At 51.5% G+C, this 23,336-nt stretch overlaps 1 protein-coding gene across 1 annotated transcript; it reads right to left on the bottom strand.

Annotated features, from left to right (window-relative positions):
* Positions 1-13,980: 13,980 nt before the first annotated feature.
* On the bottom strand, positions 13,981-14,886 carry LOC136154621 (melanoma-associated antigen 10-like). The gene has a single exon (XM_065916824.1). It carries the CDS (start codon positions 14,884-14,886, stop codon positions 13,981-13,983), a length of 906 nt encoding a protein of 301 aa, XP_065772896.1.
* Positions 14,887-23,336: the final 8,450 nt, after the last annotated feature.

Raw genomic sequence — 23,336 nt, 5'->3', positions numbered from 1 at the left:
CCCATAAACACATCTTTTTGGGGTTTATCCAATATGCAAAAGGACACCTCACAGCAGTGGTCCCATTCAGACATTCCCTTCAGCCCTAAGTCACAATGCAATACTGAGGGATACCACCATGCAGCCCATCACAAGAGCCCTTCCTGTGAGAGCCCTTCCTCTCACAGAAGGAATCCAGCTTCCCAAAGACCCAAAGAGCCCTGGTTCATGCACCAACCCCAGGGTGCTCCTCCTGGAGCTTCGCCCTGTGTTGCTTGTTCTGTGGGACTAGGGGAGGTCTCTGCAGATTCCTTGTGTGACTCTTGCCCCTAGACCATCACTCTAGGTATGGGGGTGCCCTGCTTCTCCTTGTGTCTTCACTGCTAACACAGCCTTTCAGGGAGAAGAGGCTGTGTAAAGGTCTTCAGAATAAATGAGCCAGTGGGCAAGGGCTCAGATTATTTGTTGGCTACTTCCGTAAATAAGCCAGACAAACCCAAATAAACAGATAACTTAGGTTTTGAGAGTGATATCCCAAAAGGACAGGAACATGAATTCACTATGATCACCTTGATTATAATCTAAATCTTCCCCCATCAGTATTGCTGCTAAGTAAGCTCAAGTTTGCAAAACAGTTCTAATTTACATTCCAATGTATCCCCTTCTGGGTCACAAAACAAAATGGAAAACTTCCCCATCTCTTTTACAAAAGAGCAAAACTCCTGTACTTGAACTCGGTAACTACAAACACATTTTGATCCTCATCATTCACAAACTAAGACATTACATGTTATTTAACCTTCTATTAAACTATCAGAGTTTGAAATGTTTCTAAAGAAAGCAGAGATGAATCTCCATGTCATCATAGAAAAAAAGAACCCAAAGATGCTACACACCAGTTCCCCAAACTTGCCCAGGCCCTCACTTCTGAGAAGGCTGACCACTCCTTCTTCAATGACAGAGGGAAGGATCACCTGACTCCTGCTCTGGCTCAGGCGCCCTCTTCCTCCTCCCTTGCAGCCTCTGCAGACAGGGGTGGGAAGGCCCTCAAAGCCCTTTGTTTGACCCTGAGCACACATGCCATGACTTGCCACTTGCTGGTCTCCAGATAGGCCCGGGGATCCCACAGGAACTCATAGCGGGCAGAGTGACTGCACTCCCCGGGTGCAGAGGAGGCCAAGGGGGATGCAGCCTCCCCGAACTCAGCCCCCAAGAGCTGAACCTCCACCGCACCCTGGGCTTCGCCTGGGTCCTGAAGGTCTTCCTCGTGCCTGCTTGGCTTGCTCAGCTCACTCATCTCGACCATGAGTGTGTTGCCTGTGATGAAACCACAGACAGGGGTGAGGCAGGGGACAGATGGGTACCACAGGTCTTGGCTGAAAATCACACCCGGGATGGTCTGACACAGGCCACTTAAAAACCTCCTATTGAGGGGTCCCCTCAGTCCGCCCACAGGGTCCTCAGTCCTCCCTCAGGGTCCTCACCTAAACTCCTTCAGAACCTAAGAATCTCCTGTCCAATCTCTGAGGCCCCGCCCCTTACATCACATCTCCAGTGTTGCTAGACCCTGTGCCCATGCAGCCAGCAGAGTCGCCCCGGGCGGAAAGCGGGTTCCAGGATCTGTGGGGTTGCCTGTGCCCTCTCTCAAGGTCCTCATCTCGAGCCCTGGCAGATCTAGGGATGCCCCTTGTGTTGACCAGAGACAGGGCCCTCACACCAGGCCATCACTGACCTGACACTCTCAGGGGGAGTCTGCGGACATGACATCAGGGCTCCAAGCCCAGGGCTTCCCAGAACTGAGATGTTGCCCTGACATTCCTCAACCCTCCTCCTGCTCTTCACTTTGACTCTCAGCAGGTCTGGGTACCACACTCGTACCCCGACATTGCTCCCCTTAGAACCAGACCCTCCTCAGCTGGAATCCCTGAGAGGCAAGCAGGAGTAGGGCGCTCATTACCACAATCCTGCTGAGGTCTCCCAGGGCTGAGAGCATTGATGACCTTGATGTCCTGGGGTCCCAGTCGTCCCCTCAGGGTTCCACCTTGACTCTTGACACAGCTGGTCTCCTTCACTCTGCTGACCTGAACACGGGCACCTGACCCAGGCCCTCACTTCTCCCTTCCCATCAGGATCAGTGATGTCACATCTGGACATCAGGATGCATGGTCCCCCAGGGCTGTCGGGAGGGTGGCACATGCATCCCCTGGGGAGCCTCAGTCTCCTCTGGTCCTACCTCGTATCTGGGTAGGACGTGTGCACCTCCCTCTGCCCACCTGTGACTGTGCCCCAAAGACCAAGCCTCTGAATCCCTGAGTTCACTGAGGAAGTAAGGGGGCTTGGGGTCTCAGCCTGACAGCCCAGACGGGGCCCCCAGGAGGCCCAGTAGTGGTGGAGTTGTGTTCTATGGGGCCCTCTGTTCCGGGGTGCCTGGACCCCCTCATCCTCTCTCAGGATGGTGCCTCCTTAACACTTGAGAGAAGGCTGCAGTCCCAGCACAGATGCTGGATGGGAGGCTGCTGCACCCATGACAGTCAGGGACCACTCACCTTCCCATGGGGCCCCTCAGGAATCACCACACTTGTAAAGTTTTGTATTAAAGATATTTTAGCCAAAGACAGTGACGAGTGGCACATGAGTTAGCAAGAATTCAGCAGCCTGGAGATGGCCATGGCCGCGCATAGTGACTTCACACTCCTCCTCTCCGGGGTATCCCAAGGGTCGTCTCCTGGTGGGTCTCTTTCACTGGTCTACCTGGATGTCCCCCCACCATGGACCCTTCTTGTGCAGAGTGGCCAGAGGGGTCGAGGAGGCCACGAACTCCTTTGTTTTGGATTCTAAGTCCCCACTGCTTGGGTGACCTTAGACTCTTCTACCAGGAAGGAGAGGCATTCGGGAGGAGGGTGGGTGGCTGAGCTGCTGTGCCCCTGGGGCCCCTGAGGGCCAAGGATTCAGCCTCACTGCAGTCCAGCCCAGCCCCCATGATGGCCTGGCTGACCCCAGCCCCCAAAACTTCCCAGAGCACTGCTCGAAGATCAGAGGTGCTGCCTGAGTTAGACATGGGCATCCCCATGTTTGCTCAGGGCGGGGGCATGCAGAGCTCATCGTCTGGACGGTTTGCATGGGGCCTCAGGAATCCCTTGGTTGGGACCTCAGACCCTGGAGATGGGGACATTTCCTCCCTTTCCAGAGGCTCAGCGGATGGCTGAGCACCTTGCTGCCCATTCAAAGGCCTTGTTTGTCGGGCTGGGCATGGACAAAACTCAGGCCATGGTGTCTCATCAGTCTCCCCTGCCAGTTAGTAACTCGACTCGTCCCAGGGCCCTTCCTCATGACAGTTCCCACAGAGTCCCAGGCGGTTCCTCCAGCAGAGAGCTGGCACTCCAGACCACCGCCAAGTTTGCTCTTCACAGGTTAAGCCTTGTTTCTGTCATCCAGTAATCAGATTCTTCCAGCCTCCCCACCTCATCCCTGTTTGGCCATGGCACCGCCCTTTGTGAAACGACAGAGCAGGGGAGCCCAGGGGACGAAAGAGCCACTGAGGACCCAAGATGAGCACTTGGCCGAGGGAGGCTCAGGGAGAGCTGGTGGGAAGTGAGTTGGCCGTGGATTACCGGCTCCCCGGGGTCTGCCCTATTGGGCCCCCAAAGTCACCCTAAGCTAGCTGGAGCACCTGTGAGGCAGGACCCCTCTCTGAGACACCCTGTCTGGTTGAACTGCGTTTCCACTCTCCTCGACAGTTTTGCCTGTGCGGCTTCAGGGACAGAACAAAACCCATGCCTTTAGAGCCACCTGGCCTCTCCTCGGATGACCAGGGCATGCCTGGGGCTCGAGATAGCTTGACTGTCCAGGGCCAGCCCATAAGGGCCATGCTCCCTCCCTCCAGTCTTTTGTGACCTTATGCTGCTCCCTCTGCCCGGCCCAGAAAGACCCATGCTTAGCCACTTCACTCCACAGACATCAGTTGAAAGATACCAAGGACTGAGTGGGGGGAGTGATGTACCCCATGGGTCTCTTTGGACGTCAGGCAGCCTTGGCTTTGTAAATAAAAGTTACCTTTTGTGACAAGCAGGTGACTTGAGATTGCAATCAGCACATCTCCACTTTATAGATTGACAGGTAAGCAGGTGCCACACATGCTGAGATTCCTGGGAATGTGGTTTTTAAAAGCAGCATCTGAATGTAATTCCAGGTCAGGTGGCATACGGAAGTCAAGACAAAAAAATCAAATGAAACCTTCTGAAAAGGTAAGGTGTTCACCGGACAGCGAACCTTCATAAGGAGCTGTGTTTTGACTTGGAAGTGAGTAGCTTGGTCAGGCGTCATGGCAGCTCAGTGCTGGGGCTGACAGAGGTCTGGCCTGCACCGCCCTGTGCCCTTTCTCAGGGGCCTCCTCTGCCTGCACCAGACTGCCAACAAGGAGACCCAGCCTTTCGGTTTTGGTGGACTGGTGTGCGCGCTCTCCCCTCTCCTGACCTTAGAGCCCTTGTCTCTGCAGCATGACCCTGGAGGGCTCTTTGCTATGCTCCTCAGGACAAACACTCTTTTAAGAGAAAGCGTGTTATAAAATGGACACCCCAGCAAGCAAAGGGTGCTGAGGTGTGACACCCTTGGAGTGCTCAGCTGAAAAGGGAAAAGAAAGGAGAAACAAGAAAATGTCACCAGATGCAGGCCGTGCAATGAAGCCAAAGCTCGGGCCTGCTGTCCAGACACCAGCGAGTCCCCAAACTGAACACCCGCAGGCCTCGGACAGGGACCACAAGCTCCAGCCCTGTGCATTGCAGGACAGGAAGGGATCTTTGTGGGCCCCCGACAAGGACAGGCTTAATTTCTCCTCATATGTCAAGTGAGGAGCCTCCTGGACAGTGTTCCTTTTTCCATGGAGCCACTCCACCAGGCTCTTGTCAAGCCCTTGATGGGTCTTTTCAATGAGTGGGTGCAGAGCATCTGAGGGGCTTCCCTGAGTGTGTACAAGGTACCCATATTGTGCTGGAGGTGGGCAGGCATATGTCCTGCCTTCCGAGCAAGCAGCTGCCTGAGGGGACTCAAATGTTAAGGCAGGCCCAGGATGGAGGCGCTGAAGTCCTGTGCTGGGTGGGAAATCCCTTGTGTTTTCAGGCTCCTTATTCCATGGAGTGTTCTGACGCCAGGACCGCCTCTATCTGTCTCAATAGGTTGCATATTTGGAGTCCTCTAGGGGTGAAACTGAACACCGTGGGGATTATGGGAAACAATGGCTGGAGTTTATGGGAAAGAGCGACTGCCTGAACAGCAATAGAAGGGGTTCTGGGCCTGAGTCATGATGGGCATCCAGATGGTGCACAGAGGTGCCAGCATGGCCACTGGGAGCTGCCCAGGAAGCAGGCTGAAAATCTTGGTGGGCACAGTGTTCAGGCCCACCACCACCACAGGAGGAGGCATGTGTTCAGGAGGCCAGGTGAAGCAGAGCCACGGGCACATGTAAAATCGGGAGAGGCCACATCAAAATCTGGATTTACAGCTCAATTAAAAAGAAAAAAAAGTTTTGGGGGGAACACTGACAATACTTGGCCCCTGTGCTTGGCCAGTGTTTCTCCTGGAGCTGGGCAGTTTTATTCATTTTATCAGCCAGCGAGCTCCCAACAGCATCTGTATTTGTGTGTTCCTTTTGTCTTTCCCTGCTCCACAACCTTCTGTTCTGGCCATAGAATGACCCTACTGTGACTTCTCACATAGGACTGTACTTCCAACTTCTGGGTTAGCGGTGCAGGCAGTGACTTTCCCCTCTCTCTCCTATTATTAGCTTTTCTACGAAGCCTCCTCCCAGTCTGCCATTCGTATCTGACCTTACTCTTCAGTGTCTCTTCTGAACCTTGTTCAGATCTGAGCAGGCAAACTTCACACCTGCCTCTGCCCTAGGTATTTGCATACGTTCTATGGCCTCCACTAGACTCTCATGATGATTTCTGTCTTACTGATTGCCACCTTGACTGCGGTTCCCCCTAGACACCCTGTACATAGTCAGTTCAGTTCAGTCTCTCAGTCGTGTCTGTTTGCGACCCAATGGACTGCAGCACGCCAGGCCTCCCTGCCCATCGCCAACTCCCAGAGTTAACTCACACACATGTCCATTGAGTCGGTAATGCCATCCAACCATCTCATCTGTAGGTGCTTAATACTTAACATACTGATAGTCCTGCTGGCTTGGCCTGATACTAAGGAAGGAAAGTTGCTATCAACATAGGAATAGATTCAGCACAGAAAATCATGGTACACTAACTCAGAGGAGCAGTGACAAGTGAAGGAATTCAGCAACAAAGACCATGGGAAAACACTCCTTGCTTGAACTGAGCTAAGCCTGTTCAGAGATATTCCCATTCAGAGATATTTCACAATGTGGCTCAGTGGTAAAGAATCTGCCTGCAATGCAGAAGATGAGGGTTTGATCCCTGGGTCAGGAAGCACCCCTGGAGGAGGAAATGACAACCCACTCTAGTATTCTTGCATGGGAAAACCCATGGACAGAAGAGCCTGGAGAACTGCGGTCCATGTGGTCACAAAGAGTCGGACACAACTGAGCGACTGAGCATGTAGGATCTCACTCAAATTGGAAGTGGCCTCATTCCTTGCAACAGCAATGCTCTCCTGACGGTGGCTGATCAATGGCATGCTGGCAGCTGGAGGAGTGATAGGTGGTCTGGCCTGTGCAGTCAGTGCTTGCAAGTCTGACGGTCACGTGTTCTGACAATCCCATGGGCAACGTGCTACTTCCCCTTCCCACTAGAACAGGCTAGACTGCAGGGTTGATGTGCAGAGCACAGAAATCACTATTTATTGGCTGTCTCCACCTGTGAAACCACCTGGAGACTAGGGAAAAGGCCACGAACAGACGTTTGGAGGTGGGATGGGGGCTGGAAAGAAAAGACCTAACTTCTATTTTCCTTTAAACCACTAAGATCAATTTTTCTCTGCGGTCCTTGCTCTTTAGTCATGAAAAAACTTCTTCTCCAGAATGAATGAAATCACGCTCGTAAGGAATTGAGAACAACTCTTGCTAGATGAGTAACTAACTGGAGCTTCTAGAAAGTCTCCACTGAAGAAATCAGGCTCGATACTTCCGACTATGTGTTTGTGCTAAGTCATTCAAGGACTGTAGCCCACGAGGCTCCTCTGTCCATGGAATTCTCCAGGCAAGAGTACTGGAGTGGGTTGCCATTTCCTTGTCCGCGAGATCTTCCCAACCCATGGGTCGAACCTGCATCTCTTATGTCTCTGGCATTGGCAGGCAGGTTCATTTCCACTGGAGCCACTTGGGAAGCTTTTATTTTATGGGTGGTAGAGAATTAAGCAGCAGAGTGACATGATCACACCTAGGCTCTCTCATCCTCCTCAGTTCCTTTTCTAAGTGGGATTTGGATCTGTTTTCTGGGTATGAGAAAGGCTTAAATGTTCTCAGTTTGCGATGTACTTATGAATACCTCAAAAGAAGGGCACCATTTAAACTCCCATCTAAGATCAACCATTTGCTCATTTTGACATCAAGTTGCTTCAATAAGACACACTTTCAGTTCACCTGTGTTCTCTATATTCTTTCAGATCAAACTCAATCCAGTGACTGCTCGACATCATGGCCCCAACTCATGAAAGCATGAAGTATTGATGAGGAGCTGAAAACATCAGCTGAGCATCGTCATTGTGTCTGATGGACTCTCTAACCTATGGTCATGTGCAATATTGCATTTGCATCTGAATATTGGTCCTAGGCCTATTTTTGTGCTTAGATTTCTATCACCTTACTGTCTTGACCTCTCTGTTGCTAGAAGGGTGGATTTGCTAACCAAACACAGTCTCAGGTCCTTTGGACTTACGCAAAAGTGAAACAGAATTACTCAATACTGGTTTCATACACTCACTTTTGTATAATAGTGACAGGAAGGCCATGCCTGGAATTCAGACTGTGCAGGCACTTGTATCTTGTGTACTGACATTTAACACATACACTATCAGGGAATGGTCAGAATGTTTATGCTGTTAGAAGAGTCAAAGGTCTCTGTATCTTGAATGTGCCACAGGATATGTTAGGAAAGGCCTGGGTTTTATACTTCTGGAAGTCATCAGAATATTGTATTCCTTCAAACCAAAATAGCATTCCTATTGTGTCTGGTTGGTCATTTCCTCCTAAATGCCACTTCTGTTCTCCCAGCACTTGGAGGACATGGGCTCAGCTTGTCATTCTATGAGGAACTCTTTCTTGTCACCATTTTGTTCTTTCACAGCAGTGATCAGATTTTCATGAAAAAAAAAAAAAATTGGATGTTTTAAACCTACCCATGTGCTCAAACAGTTCTGTCTCTCTTGGCTGTGTGTCAGGCACCTCTCCACAGATGTTTGCAGAGATGTCCTTGTGTCACTGCTCCCGTTTGTGTTTATGGTCGTGTTGACCTGTTACATGTACTGGGGGCCAAATAGAGTTGATCCATCCAGATTGCAGGAGCCATGAGTAAGACATTATTTAGCAAACACTTTCTGATCTCCCACTGTGTGCCAAGGCCCATGGTGGACACCAGGACCACAGAGCATGATAAGTAACCCTGACCCAGAGGAGCTCACAGTCTTGGTAGCTTAGTTGCTGCTAACTTTTGACAATTCTTCAGATTTCTGATAAAGATGGTTCTGACAATTTCTGTTTTGAGTTTTATTATATTTCTGAGGTTCTAAAGATTTTCTTCTTAGAAAATTTCAAAACGTGATATCCATTCTCTAATAGCTGTAGTACTATAAAGGTTATACATTTCATCAGGGGTGAGTTGGGTAGTTTGTGAATTTTGAAGAATTTTAAATTCCACTTAAGTTCCTGAATTTATGTACTATACATAGATTTGTTCTTAGTGTTTACTTTTATCCTTCCAACATCTTTGGTGTACAGGTTGTAGAATTGTAGTAATAGTTCTTCATTTCTGATATTAGTCATTTGTCTTCTGTTTTTTAGATTTTGAATATCTGGCTAGAGTTTTATCAATTTGGTTGATCTTTCCAATGAACCAGTTTTTATCCCATGACTTTTTTTTCTTTATTTTTGATTTCAATTTTTTTCTCTTCTGTTTTTGGTTTGTTTTTTTTGCAGATTGCTTTGGGGATAGCTTTCTCTTTTTCCATGTAAGATTTATGACAAAGGTAACTACGAAAGGAGATGACAGGAAGAGTTCTTAATGACCAATCCGAGAACAATTTGAAAATAAAAATATATAAAGTTGTATTGGATTGTAACCCAACATGTAATAAAGATACCATGATTCCATACTGAGAAACAGAAATAATTTCTTAATTACACAAACAAGGATAGGCAAGTGTTCCACACAGTAACATTCCAATTTATGCAGACATTCCCACTTGTAGAAAGGGGAGCATAACTCCTCACCCCTGAGGCATGGACTGCACATCGTGACTTTCTTCCAAAGAGGACAGGATAGAAAGGGGGTATAAAACGATCACTTTATCACATAGACACATGACAAGCACTACCTCAGCCACATGATCAATGGGAGCATCATCAGTGATCAATTGTGCTAATAGTATACACCCTTGATACAATGTGATGAGAATAGGATTTTACATCTGTAAAATTCCTCCCCCGAACTTGTAATCCCAGGCTAGTCAAGAGTAAATTATCAGACAAATATCAGTCAAGGGACATGGTACAAAACATCTACTGAGTACTCCTCAAAAATGTCAAGACCATCCAAAACAAAGAAAATATAAAGCTAAGAGGAACCCAAGGAGACATTACAAGTAAATGTAGGGTATTTTCCTTGCCAGGATCCGGGAATGGGTAAAACTAACAGAAATCTGAGTGAAGTATGGGATTTAGTTGATAATAAATAATGCATCAATACTTCCTCATTAATTGTAATAAATATATCATATTACTGTAAGATATTAGGAATAGGGGAGACTGGGTGAGGGGCATAAGAGATTTCTGCTATTTTCACAATATTTTTTTTTCAAATCATCATGGGTTACAAGGGTTAAAAGGGTTACAAAGGATAAGGTGAAAATAAAGACTATTTTCAAAATAAAAAAGGCAAGGAAACTTTGGGCAACACATGCTGAGTATGATAAAAAAGGAAATAGAAAGGAAACCAAACACAAGCACACGGAACCTGTAAGTGTGAAACAACCCTTGCTAAATTAGCTTCAACTTTTCCTCTCCCTTAACATCAATCCCATATAATATACTCACCGGACCACTTCCACCACAGAAACATCTCTGGATCCACTATTTTTCTCAAGTCCCACAAACACTGCCCTAATCCAACCTCATAGATGTTTTGCCTGGATGTGGCAAAAGCCACCAACCGAGGCCAGGGGTCGACCTGGAACTCCATACTTGCTCAAAAACCATTTTAAGACGTCTGCCAATATTATTTGCCACAGAAGTCTGTCAAGATCAAGGCAGGGGTCAATGTCTTGCCAGGGATACAAGGGTCCAGAGCAACCTTTAGTTGTGCATACATGTGAGTGCTCAGTCGATCAGTCATGTCTCACGCTTTGCGACACCATGGACTGTGGCACACACCCCTCCACCCCATCTCCTCTGTCCATGGGATTTCCCAGGCAAGAAGAGTGGAGTGGGATGCCTTTTCCTCCTCTAGAGTACCTTCCCACCCAGGCATTGAACTTGCATCTCCCACATTGCAGGCAGATTCTTTAACACTGAGCCTCCAGGGAAGCCATGAGGAAACACAGGGACTTCTCAGAGGAGCAGAACACTCACTGAGAATCCTTAACCCAAGGGTGGTGCCTGTCCAATCTGTGATGCCCTAGGAAATATCAGCTTGGGAACAGGGTGGTGTGTGTCCACACAGAGGCTGCTGCAGAAGATGCTGGATCCTGGAAATGACCTCCAGATAAGTCGGTGGGGGCGGGGGACAGTTTGGGCCTCCTTGCAATCAAAGGCCTGAGGTTCTTCTGTACCCAGAGCAAGAACCCAACCACACTTAACATTCATATCCCATAAGGCGCATGAGGAGTACCTGCCATGAGAACTGTCACATATACATCCTGGCGTGCCCCTGGGGCTGTGTTCCCAGCCTTGGCGCCAGAGCACAGATGTCCTCATGGAGACCGGGGTGGCAGTTCACCTGCAGTGACCTCTGCTCCCCACTACGTCTCCCGGCCAGCCCCGGGCAAGTCTGATGGGATCTCCAGGGGCTTGCTGCTTCCATGTCTCTAGGGCTGTTGACCATCTTTACAGCCCGCACCCTTGGGACCCAGATTCCTCTCCTGCCTGGCTCCTTTCTGAATCCTCACTGAAGTCTGCGACCTCGGGCGCTTGGGTGAGTGTCCTCCCAGGCAACCGCTAGAGCTTGACCTCTGCTCAAACAGCCTGACTGGGGTCACCAAAGTCCTAGCAGGCTCTGCGGGTGGCTGACCAGACACCCCTCTGCCTCTAACACTCAGGCTCAAAAGCCAGGACCTCACAGTTACATTCACAAGACCCCGAGCTTACTCCAACACCCTCTGCAGGGATTCCACAGGGAATGAAAGGTCTGATACACCTCAGGACCTGAGAGATGTGCCCCACACTTCCATGGCAATGACTACTGCTGACCTCTCACAAGACTTGCCCAGGGGCTGCTTCAAGACCTGCTGGTTCCACCTAAAGCACAGTGGAAGGGGATGCTGCTATGGGATTTGCAAATAAAGTTACACACATGAGGTCATCAGGACCAGGCCCTAATCCACTCTCAGTGGGGCATGGGGGGTGGGGGGTGAGAAGGAAAAAATCCAACGCCAGGTTCCGGGGGAGAGGGGGCACTGTGGGCAGCAGGGGTGGGGGGCATCGGGGCTGGGCCTCATGAGGAGGAAGCCCCCAAACCCAACAGGGGCCTTTGGCAAATGGCTGCTGCCCTCGTGATGGAGACTGACCACAGCCCAGAGGGTTCTGACAGAGAAGCTCGTGGGGGGCAGGGGCAGGCTGTGGGTCTTTTGTGCGGGTGGGTAGAATCCCTGCAGCCAATTCCCTGTGGGGCAGCCTGTCAAGGGTCAGAGGTGAGGGATTTTAGTCTCTGGAAGAGGAAGCACACTCGGAGTGGTCTGTGTCTGTGTGTTGTCCTGACTTGGGGATTAACCCCCAGGTGCCCGTGCCCCTTCAGAACAAATGGTCAATGACAAAAATGCTTCTGCTCAAAATTCACTGGACCCAGGTCACCATATGACCCTTCCTAAATGAAGAGGCCTTGACAGGGTCGTGTCCCCATGTGTGCAGGGAGAGAGGAAGACAAGAGGTGTCTGAACACCTGACATCTCTCCAATTCCACACTGCCTAGCAGATGCTCCACAAAGAGCAGCAGTTAAATATCTCCTTATTTGGGGGGAGGAGAGTCTGAGCAGTTCACATGGGTCTTGAAATTCTCCATCTTTTTCAAGCATCCACTGACTATCTGGCAGCTGCCATATATGTGACCAGAATCACATCACCTGTTCCCCTTGTTGTTTGGCACTCAGCATGGAGAGCTGCCCGTTCAGCCGCCTGCACCCATCCACACCCCCACTGCAGTGACCTCACCATCTCCTTAGGCCCGGAAGTTGCTCCTACCTTTTCATGCAAGGCACAGCCTTAACTTGGGTCTCTGCTACCTCCACACTACTGAACCTGCCTGAACCCAGGGATGCTGGCAGATGTTGCATCTTTACTGCCTACTACTTATTTCTCGTTTATTCGCATCTCAGAGACTTTCCCTCTCCCCTGTGGAAATTGTTTTGATTTCAGGACACCTCAGAGAATTGGCAGCTTAATTAAAAATGGAATAGAAAACCACTCAGAATTGCTGTTCTGTGTTTTCCTCTCAGAGAATGTATATCAATTTCGGTGTTTGTGTGTGTTTCGTGGTAAAGAGCAGTGTCTCCAGCTGGGTACAGCTCCCTCAAAATTCCAAGGATTCTTGTCACACAGCAGGTCCTGTCCACTTTTGCAGCTTCTCTTCACTCATTTCATCCAAATGAAATCTAGACCATGCTCACAAGTGAAAATCATAAAGTCCAGATGACCAAAGAATCTGTTATTTCAATGTACTTGTTAATCAGCTTCCCAAGGCAGAGACAAGAGGGCTAGCACAGGGAATACTGGCCATATACCAAAGAGCAAGATTCACATTTCTCTAGGTTTCCTAGCAGATGGTGGATAGAAAACACCTATTTCATCCCTGTGGACAACAGCTATGGGAAAAGAGCCAGGACCCCTTCCTGCCTGCCCTAGAAAGAGATCTCTCTGGGGTTTATCCAAAAAGCAAAAGGACACCTCACAGCAATGATCCATTTCAGAGATTCCCCTCACCCCCAAGACAAACCTCATGTGACTGCGGCTCCTGGGCCATTGCTGTAAGTGTGGGGGTGTCCTGATTCTCCTAGTGTCCTCACTGCTAACATGGCCTTTTACGAAGCAGAGAATCTGTACATGTCTTTGGAATAACTGAGCCAGTGAGCAGGGGTCTCAGATAGTCTGCTACTTTTTTTAATAATCCAGGAAAATTCAATTAACTGAGATCATTTAGTTATTGTGAATGACAGACAAGAAGGACATAAGCATGAATTCACTATGATTCCTTTTATTATCTAATTCTTTTCCATTCAATACTAGTGCTACGAAAGTTCATGTTTTCAAAACAGTTCTAAATTCTATTCCATTGTATTCTGTTCAAGACCACAAAAAAAAAATGGAAAACTTCCCAATCTTTTACGAAACAGCAAAACTCAAGTTTTTGAACTGAGTAACCACAAATACACTCGGACAATATCATTCACAAAGCCAATGAAGCTTCTTCAGCCTTCTCTGAAATCAAACTTTGAAAAATTTCTCAAGAAAAAAGAGATGAATCCCCATGTCATCACAGAGAACAGGAACCAAAAGATGCTACACACCAGTTCCCCCAACTGGCCCGGGCCCTCTCTTCTGAGAAGGCTGACTACGGCCTCTTCAATCACAGAAGGAAGGATCAATCTGGCTGCTGCTCTGGCTCAGGCCCCCTATTCCTCCTCCCTCGAATCCTCTGCAGGCATGAATGGGAATGCCCCCAAAGCCCTTTCCATGACCCTGAGCGTAAATGACATGACGTGCCACTTGCTGGTCTCCACATACGCCCGGGGACCCCACAGGAACTCATAACGAGCAGGGTGGCTGTCAGGCACCTGCTGGTAACTCAAGTATCCCTCCTGCACCCATACTTGGGTCAGAAGCTCCCTGGGCTCCCCAAAGATACAGTGCTCCCTCCCAACATACACCCCCATCCTGCTGAGTGCTCCCCAGACTGCCTCCTCAGGGGCCGGGTCTCCAAACCGCATGATCACACTGAGGACCAGCACCAAGAAGCCGGCCCTGGGCAGGCCCTCCCCATCGCTCAGCATCTCATCACAGGTGAGGCCCAGGGTGGGGACCAAGATGTAGGTGTGCTCCGCTGGGTCCACCTCCTTCACATCCACGCCAAAGACCAGCTGAAGGCACTCTGAAACTTCACTGAAGACCACCGGGAAGTGCTCCTGGTTATCCCTGAGGACTGTATCCAGCATTTCCGCCTGGGAGGTCAGCTCCTTGGCTCGATACTTGAGGAGCAGGAACTTCATCAGGTTAGCCATCATCCTATCCAGAATTTCTTGGGGCAAGGCCTCCACATTAGCTGAGGACGATGCTAGGGCATAGGTGGCTAAGTGGAATGCAGAATCCCCCACCTCCGCCTCCAAGAGTGGCACCTCGACAGGGCCATGGGCCTCGCCTGCGTCCTGAAGGTCATCCTCGGGTTTGCTGCGCTCACTCATCTCAACCACGAGCACAATGCCTGAGGTCAAACAAGACACGGAAGTGAGGCAGAGGTACAGATGGGGACCAAGGGCCTTGGGGAGAGAGGAGCTGTGAGCAACCTGGGCTAAGAAACGCATCCTGGATTGGACGACACAGGCCACTTACAGCTCTCCCCTTGAGGGGTGCTCTCAGTCCTCACAGGAGCACTCCTCCTGGGAGGCCAGTCCCCTGGCTACCCGAAGGAGGAAGGGAGGTGGCTCCCCAGGCTGCGGTCAACACAGACCGAGATTTCTGGGTCCAATAAATTGGAAGGAATTGGGGTCTTCTGGGGCCCCCCCTCTGTTCTGGGATAGGGAGCCTCTGGTTCACTTCAGGTCACCCTCTCACCTTGACTCCTGATACTGCCTGGACCTCCTCTGCTGTCTGAACTCAGGACACAGGCTTCAGACCTCGGCCTTCGCTTCCTGGTTCCTGGAGCTCCTGTGAGAGAAATGGAAGTGACATCTAAGGGTAGTACTGTGCCACAGCCCTGGGCCTTCTGTGCTGGTAGGAGGGGGTGAACACTGGGAGTACAGCCAGTTGTGTGGTGGGTCCCTTGTAGTTCTCACCTTTCCCCGGGCATGGGCTGGATCGTCCCCTTTGGGGGAGTAGAAGGAAACTCAAAACAAGACACTGAGTAAACCAGATCTGAAAGAGTCACGTGCACCCCAATGTTCATTGCAGCAGTGTTTATAATAGCCAAGACATGGAAGCAACCTAGATGCCCATCAGCAGACGAATGGATAAGGAAGCTGTGGTACATATACACCATGGAATATTACTCAGCTGTTAAAAAGAATTCATTTCAATCAGTTCTACTGAGATGGAAGAAACCAGAGCCCATTATACAGAGTGAAGTAAGCCAGAAAGATAAAGAACATTACAGCATACTAACACATACATATGGAATTTAGAAAGATGGTAATGATAACCCTATATGCAAAACAGAAAAAGAGACACAGACGTACAGAACAGACTTTTGGACTCTGTGGGAGAAGGCGAGGGTGGGATGTTTTGAGAGAACAGCATGTATATTATCTATAGTGAATCAGATCACCAGACCAGGTGGGATGCATGAGACAAGTGCTCGGGCCTGGTGCACTGGGAAGACCCAGAGGAATCTGGTAGAGAGGGAAGGGGCGGGGGGATCGGGATGGGGAATACATGTAACTCCAAGGCTGATTCATGTCAATATATGACAAGACCCACTGCAATGGTGTGAAGTAATTAGCCTCCTACTAATAAAAATAAATGAAAAAAAAAATAAAAAATAAAACTCAACATTCAAAAAACAAAACAAAACAGTAATAAAGTAACATGACCAGTATTAAAATACATGGCTAGTATTAACAACACACACACACACACACACACACACACACACACACACAAAAACAAGACACAAGCCTGAACAGAAAGTGCTGTGGGGCCCCACATGCAGCTGCACCTGCCCAGGTCCTCGCGAGTGTCCTAGGCTGCGGAGATGCTTGGTCCTCAGCTCTTCCTCACGTCCTGCCTGGCCTCCAAGCACTGACCTCAGGGGCGGGGGTCTGCTCAGCCCAACCTCAGAGTTGGGGAGTCCAGCCTCTGCCAACCTGAAACCTCTGCCCTCTGCCCGTAAAACCTCACCTCCCGAGTTCCCTAAGCCAGCGGTCAAGAAACTGCTCACCCTGCTCACCCCGTTCTGGGCCCTCCAAGACCCTCTTCCAAGGGCCAAGATCCCTCCCTGTTGGGGTCAAACCGCCTCAATCCTTCCTCGCATGGAGCCTGGACTCCAGGCAGGACTCGCCTTTGTCGCGTCCGCCATTTTGAGACCCCGCCGCTTTCACAAGGCCTCCAGTCTCTCTGAGTCCCGCATGTGAGGAAGTCAGACAGACCCAGTGTGCTCTTCTCACCCCAAGGGCTCCCAGGACCGACTACAGGGAAGGGGATCTGTGGGGTTCCATCGATCCTCACTCAGGATAAACGCAGTCCTCCTTCAGGAACTTCACCTTGCCTCCACGCAGGACCTGGATTCTCTCCTCTCCGCAACTTAAGCCCCGCCCCTTATACCAGGAACCCAGTCTCTTGAAGACCCGGATGTCAGGAAGACAGCTCACGACTGTGGCACTCATCCTGACCCCACAGATGCCGTGCACTGACACCAGAGTCGGGCTTCTCTGAGGTCTCCTCTGATTAGGGGTTCAGGGTCCTCTAGTCCATTTTCAGGGTCCTCAAGGTCTTCAACCCTGCAGGGTCTGGGAATCGGCCCCCCTGTGACCCCGCCCCATATGCGATGTCCCCAGTCAGAGAACCAATGTCAGGAAGCGAGCCCATGCACTTTGGGCTCATTGTATCCCAGGTCCAACAAGGACCAACAGAAGCTCCAGGCTATTCTGAGGTCTCCTCTGTTTAGGGTCCAGGGTCCCCTCAGTCGCCCCTCAGGGACCTCAAATTGAAACCCAGGAGGAGCTGAGCTTCTTCCCTCTGCTCACCTGAGGCTACACCCCCTTTCCCATGTCCGCAGTTTCTCTGAGACCCAGATGTCAGGAAATGCAGCATGTGCTCATCTACCCTCTGTGCTCCCTGAAACTTGATGTGAGGATCCCGCCTCTGGTCAACACAAGGGGCATGCCCAGATCTACCAGGGCTCAAGATGAGGTTCCTGAGGGAGGATGTAGGAACCCCACAGATCCCTGACCCTGCTGTCAGCCCTGGGCCACCCTGGTGATGGGATGAGCACTTGGCAGCCTCTTCTGACACCTGCATCTGTGTCTCAGAGACATTAGGCAATTGTTAGGAGGGGCAGGGCCTCAGATGGACAGTGAGAAAGATCTTCTTTCTTTTGAGAGTCAAGGTGAGGACACTGAGGAAGGACTGAGGGGACGCTGGACCCCAGAGCAGAGTGGGCTATGGGGGGACATATGGTGGATGAACATATGCTGCATTTCCTGACTGGGTCTGAGAGAGACTGGGGACCTGGTATGTGGGCTGCCTTCCTAATATCTGGATTTCAGACTGGTGTCCTAGTATAGAGAGCGGAGTTACTGACATCTGCATCTCAGAAAGCCTGGGGACCTTGTGTGAGGGTTGGGGCATTAGAAGGGGGGAGGAGAGAATCTGAAGTCATCCCTGGAGATAAGGTGAGGTCCCTGAGGGAAGGCTGAAGGGACCCCAAGTGAAAACTCTAGGGATCCCAAGATAAGAGTGGTAGAACCCCACAGATGCCTGCCCCTGCCATTGGCCCTGGGAGCCCTCGGGGTGAGAAGAGCACACTATGTCTGTCCTGAGTTCCTGACATCCAGCTCTGTGATAGAGGGAACCTGGTGTGAGGAGCAGGGACTACAGTGGGGAGACGACAGAGCATAGATCCTCCTGGAAGTCAAGGTGAGGACCCTGAGGGAAGAGTGAGGGTAGCCAGATCTCAGAACAGAGGGGACCCTGGTAGTCCCTGAGCAGGATGACCTCGTGCCGCATTGCCTGACAACTCTGGCATAGAGACTGGGGACCTCTTGAAAGCAGGGGAAACTCCAAATGTCAGACGGGACAACTTCAGGACTTGTCTGGAGTCTAGGCTGCATGCAAGGAAAGACTAAGGTGGTTAGATCCCAACAGGGAGGGATCTTGGCCCTTGCAAGAGGGGCTTGGAGGGCGCAGAGTGGGGTGAGCAGTTTCTTGACCGCTGGCTTAGGAACCTCGGGTGGTGAGGTTTTTCAGGCAGAGGGTGAAGGATTCAGGTCGGCAGAGCCTGGACTCCTCAACCCCAATGAAGGACTGAGCAGATCCCCGCCGCTGTGGTCAGTGCTGGGAGGCCAGGCAGGACGTGAGGAGGAGCTGAGCACCGAACATCTCCCTAGCCTGGACCCCGCAGTAGACCCTGGGCAGGTGCGGCCGCATGTGGGGGCCCTCAGCACTTTCTGTTCTGTCTCGGGTCTTGTTCTGAGTTTCCCTGCAGGCCCCAAGAGGGGATGGACCTGGTTGTGCCAGGGGAAAGGTAAGCACTACAAGGGAGCCCTGAGGGGACCTCTCACTACACAACTGTGGGGACCTCACAGTGTACACCCCTCGTACCGTCAGAGAATGCTCACGGCTGTGCCACAGGATACCACAGACGTGCCCCTCCATTTCTCTCACAGGAACTGCAGGAATCAGGAGGCGATGGCAGACGTCTGAGGCCCATGTCCTGAGGTCAGAGAGCAGAGGAGGTCCAGGCAATGCCAGGAGTCAAGGTGATGAGGGTGCCCTGAGTGGACAACAAGGGCTGCCCATCCCAGAACAGAGGGGACCCCAGAAGGACCTATTCTCCTTACCTTGCAAGTCCTAGAAATGTCGAGCTGTGCTGACCACACCCTGGGGAGCCACCTCACTTCATTCTTCAGGTAGCCAAGGGACTGGCCGCTCCAGAGGCATGCCCCTGTGAGGTCTGAGAGCACTTTTCAAGAGGAGACATGCAAGTGGCCTGTGGCCGCCCAGGGTGTGGGTCTCAGGTGAGGCTGTTCACAGCCCATCTATCCACCATCCAGGCCCTTGGTCCTCATCTGTCCCATTTGCCCCCATGCCTCACTCCTTCCTCACTCTGTAGTTTGATCCCAGGCATCATGTTCGTGGTCAAGATGACTGAGCTGAGCAAGCTCGAGGAAGACCTTCAGGACCCAGGTGAGGTCAGGGCCCTGTGGAGGTGCAGCTCTTTGGGCCTGAGGTTGGGGAGGGTGCATCCCCCTCAGCCTCCTCCCCCACAGTCTCCTGCTCTGCCCTTGTGGAGGCCTTGCCCCCGGAAGCTCTGAAGGAGATGGTGGCGAACTTGATGAAGTTCTTGTTCCTGTAGTATCTGGCCAAACATCTGACATCCCAGGCGGAAATGCTGAAGAAGGTCCTCAGGGATGACCAGGAGCACATCCTGGTGGCCTTCAGTCAAGCTTCAGAGTGCATACAGGTGGTCGAAGGCCTGAAGATAAAGTAGTTCGACCCCGGCGAGCACATCTACATCTTGGTCCCTACCCTGGGCCTCACCTGCGATGTGATGCTGAGCAGTGGGCAGAGCCTGCACAAGGTTTGCCTCCTGCTGCTGGTCCTCAGCCTAGTCATGAAGAATGAAGATTTGGCCCCTGAGGAAGCAGTCTTGGGAGCATTCAGCAGGATGGGGGTGTGTGTTGGAGTAACCACTGTGTCTTTAGGTAGCCCAGGGAGCTGCTGACCCAAGTGTGGGTGCGGGAGGGATTCCTGGAATACAAGCAGGTGCCTGACAGCCACCCTGTTCCCTGAGTTCCTGTGGGGTCCCCTGACCTATGTGGAGACCAGCAAGTGGCAAGTCTTGGTGTCTGTGCCCAGCGTCAAACAGAGGGCTTTGAGGGCCTCCCCACTCCTGTCTGCAGAGGCTGCGAGGGAGGAGGAATAGGGGGCCTGAGCCAGAGCAGCAGCCAGGGTAATCCTTCCCTCTGGGACTGAAGAGGGAGTAGGCCAACCAGCCCTCTATGGAGCCCATCTTCTGGGAAGGACAGTCGCCAGGGCTGCATTCTGATCCCTGAGGTCTCTCTCGGTGGTAGATGAGCCAGGACTCACCAGGGCCTGCCCTTTTAGCAGAAGGCAGCCACAGGCCTGCCCGTTGGAAGGGGAAGGGTGGAGCCAGGGGCATGGTTCTCAACCTGTCCAGGTCTTGGCTCCCTGAAACAAGGCGCAGGGCAGCAGATGGAAGCATTTGCAGGCAACCTGAAACACACTTCTCTATACTTTCAGACAGGAGATAAGCTGGGGATCACATATCTGTCCCCAGAACCCCCCTCCCACATGGGGCCAGGGCTGTCCCTCCACATCACCTCTGTGACATCATGAAACAAGTAAGGAAGCAGACTACCTAATTGGATGCCTGGCCCACCACCCAGATTCTAGAATTTCCAGACAGTATTTATTGGCCACTACCACCCTGCCCTGAGGCCCTTCTGCCCTGATCATTCACAGGTTGGGTAGAAATGCTCTTGGACTACACTAGCTCCATGGATAGTCAGAGTTCCACTGAGGCAGGTGCAGCCCAACTCACCCCATTCACTGATGGAGAGCCCGCAGCAGGGCACCCTCCTTATGTCGCCCAGATCCAAATGTGGATTCAGAGGAGGCTTTGGAGAAGTGGCGGGACCAACCCAAGAGCCCAGATCCTGGCTCCCAAGACAACCCACCCCACAGGACCCGAACCCATCAACAGCCAATGAGGAAGAGAACAATGCCGTCCGTGGGCTGTCCTTCCCCAGGAAGCTCTGGATGAGTTTGGAGGATGCAGCCTTCACGTCAGTGCACTGGAATGATGAGGGAGACATGGTGGTAATTGAGGCAGATCGCTTCCAGACAGAGGTCCTCCAGCAGAGAGGCTCGGACAGGATCTTCAGGATATCACCAAAAGTTTCATCCACGAACTGAACCTGCATGGGTTCAGTAAAATCCACCATTCATGTCGCTCTGCAGGGAAGATGTGGATGACGGTAATGTAGAAAGCCCTTCTGGGGAGAGTGGACTAGACAAGCCAAGTGCTGGGTGGATTTCAATTTCCAGGAGAACTTTTTTCTCATGAGAGGGTGGTTAAGGGAAGAGGAGAAAGCAGGCCTTGTCGTGTTGCACGAATCCCCTTAGACAGGATCCACAGGAGTGACACCAGACCCTGAGAGGCCACTTGATTTCAGGGAGTGCCTATAACAACTGCCAGGAATGAGAAGACCTTGTTTCCATAGTCAGGCAAGGTCGGGACAGTGGTGGGAAGAAGGGCGGTGAGGAAAAGCTATTCTCCCCCACGATGGCTAAAGTGATTCATTTCCTTTCAGATCTATCACTACTCCAAGTTCCAGAGAGACAAGCCTCTCCTCCTGCAGAACATCTAGAGGAAATGCGACCCCAGAAGAACTGCTCAGCCTGTCACCAGCACATCAACGACCCCAAAGAGAAAGTAGCAAGCAGTGGTGCCCAGATGCGCTCTTCGATTCCATCATTAGTACACTGGAGAGGCTGACAAGCAGGTCCAGAAGGGACCTCAACTGTTCACGGAACCCCCAGACAGCACTCATTTGTGCTCTGTGGCCTTTGGTTTATGGGCAGTGGAGCACGTGGGCCCAGGTCAAGCCATGTCCTCAGCGAGCAGGGCTGCCCCAGTGGAGAGGGTCCTTTCAGCAATATCATGTCTATACCCCCGGTCACTGCTGGAAGGGATGGTGCAGGGGAACTGCCCCAGAGCTCCCCAAGGTACCCAGATTATGGTTCAGCGATTACTTTGTACAACACCTATGATTCCATCATGAGGGGAGCCTTTTCAGTTGTGGACCCAAACGAGGCCCCCTAGGCAGAAGAGGAGCAGGAATTGTCCTTGGATTACAAGTGTGCCCTCTGTGAGGAGTTTAAGGATAAGCCCAATACCTGACCTGCCAGATCCCCAGGCACACTCAAAAGCACTCTTTTGTAATCAAAAATCTAGTTTTGGCTCTAATAAAATACACCAGAATTTCACAGGAGTAAATAAAGAAGCAAATGAGAACTACTAGTCTGTGTTCTTTCTGTCTGTCCATGCTATTCACATGCCACTGGCTGAGCGAGATGAGGCTGGAGGACCATGACGCAGGCAGGCCTCAGTCTGGTCCCCACGTCCCTTTTCACCTGAAGCAGCAACATTTCACATGGTCTGCCAAGAATGTGGCTCCCGAGCCATTCACTGAGGCCATCCCAGGATGGGTGGGTCCCTGGGCCTTGCCTGCCGCATAGCAGAAGACCAAGTCCGGCTCCTGACCATGGAGGTGTCACCTTCCATGAGTCCTGCACCCTGAATCAGAAGGGGCTCCTCCTGTGTCCCCAATGATGCCACAAGTTCCTGAGCAGCAGCTGAGCATCACCAGCTCCCAATCCAGGGGCTTCCCCAAGAGCCTCACTGGAAAGCAGGGTCACCCCAACTGCCAAGGGCCTTGCAAACACGTTGCCCCAAACCTAGAAACAAATGCAAGGTTTCCACATGGTGAACACCAGTCAGTGTTGCTCTGCCCTCACAGCTTTATTTAGAATCCAGGCACCACACCCAACACACAGTCCCTGGTCCAGACATCAGCCCCTTAGAGGATGCTCCTGGTGACACAAAAGGGGGTGGTCACAGACGGCTGGCTCTTTCCATCTGCCTCCACGCTGTCCACTGACAGGAGGGTGGCAACACAGAGGAACAGTCCATCACGAGCAGTCTGCAGGGAAGTCAGGAAGGAGGGCTGGACAGATGGAGAGAGGCACGTGGTGAGTTCCAAGACAAAGGGCCCTGAAACCTGGGAGCACTGAAGAGGGAGGGCGGGTCTCCGGGAGGGCGGGTCCCCCTGGCTTTGCAGCCCAGTGCCGGGCTCTGGTCCTTCCTCAGCACAGACAGGTACATTCCTGTGCTTGACTCCCCCCTGGCTCCCACTCCACCCCTCATCTCCAGGCCCCATCACTTCCAACTCTGCAGATCCCCCATGTTACCACAGGCCTGCTGAGGGCAGATCTGTGCTAGCCAATCTGGACTTGGCCCTGCGGCTGCCCTAGACGGCCCTGACAGGTGTCTTCCTCATGTGTTTGCGAGGCA

This window comes from Muntiacus reevesi, chromosome X (assembly GCF_963930625.1).
Source record: "Muntiacus reevesi chromosome X, mMunRee1.1, whole genome shotgun sequence".
Lineage (NCBI taxonomy): Eukaryota > Metazoa > Chordata > Mammalia > Artiodactyla > Cervidae > Muntiacus > Muntiacus reevesi.
This window is presented reverse-complemented; position numbering and strand designations above follow the sequence as displayed.

Bases quoted from the DNA above. Each gene is read 5' to 3' on its own strand.
- LOC136154621 (XM_065916824.1), bottom strand. From the start codon at position 14,886: ATGCGTTTCTTAGCCCAGGTTGCTCACAGCTCCTCTCTCCCCAAGGCC.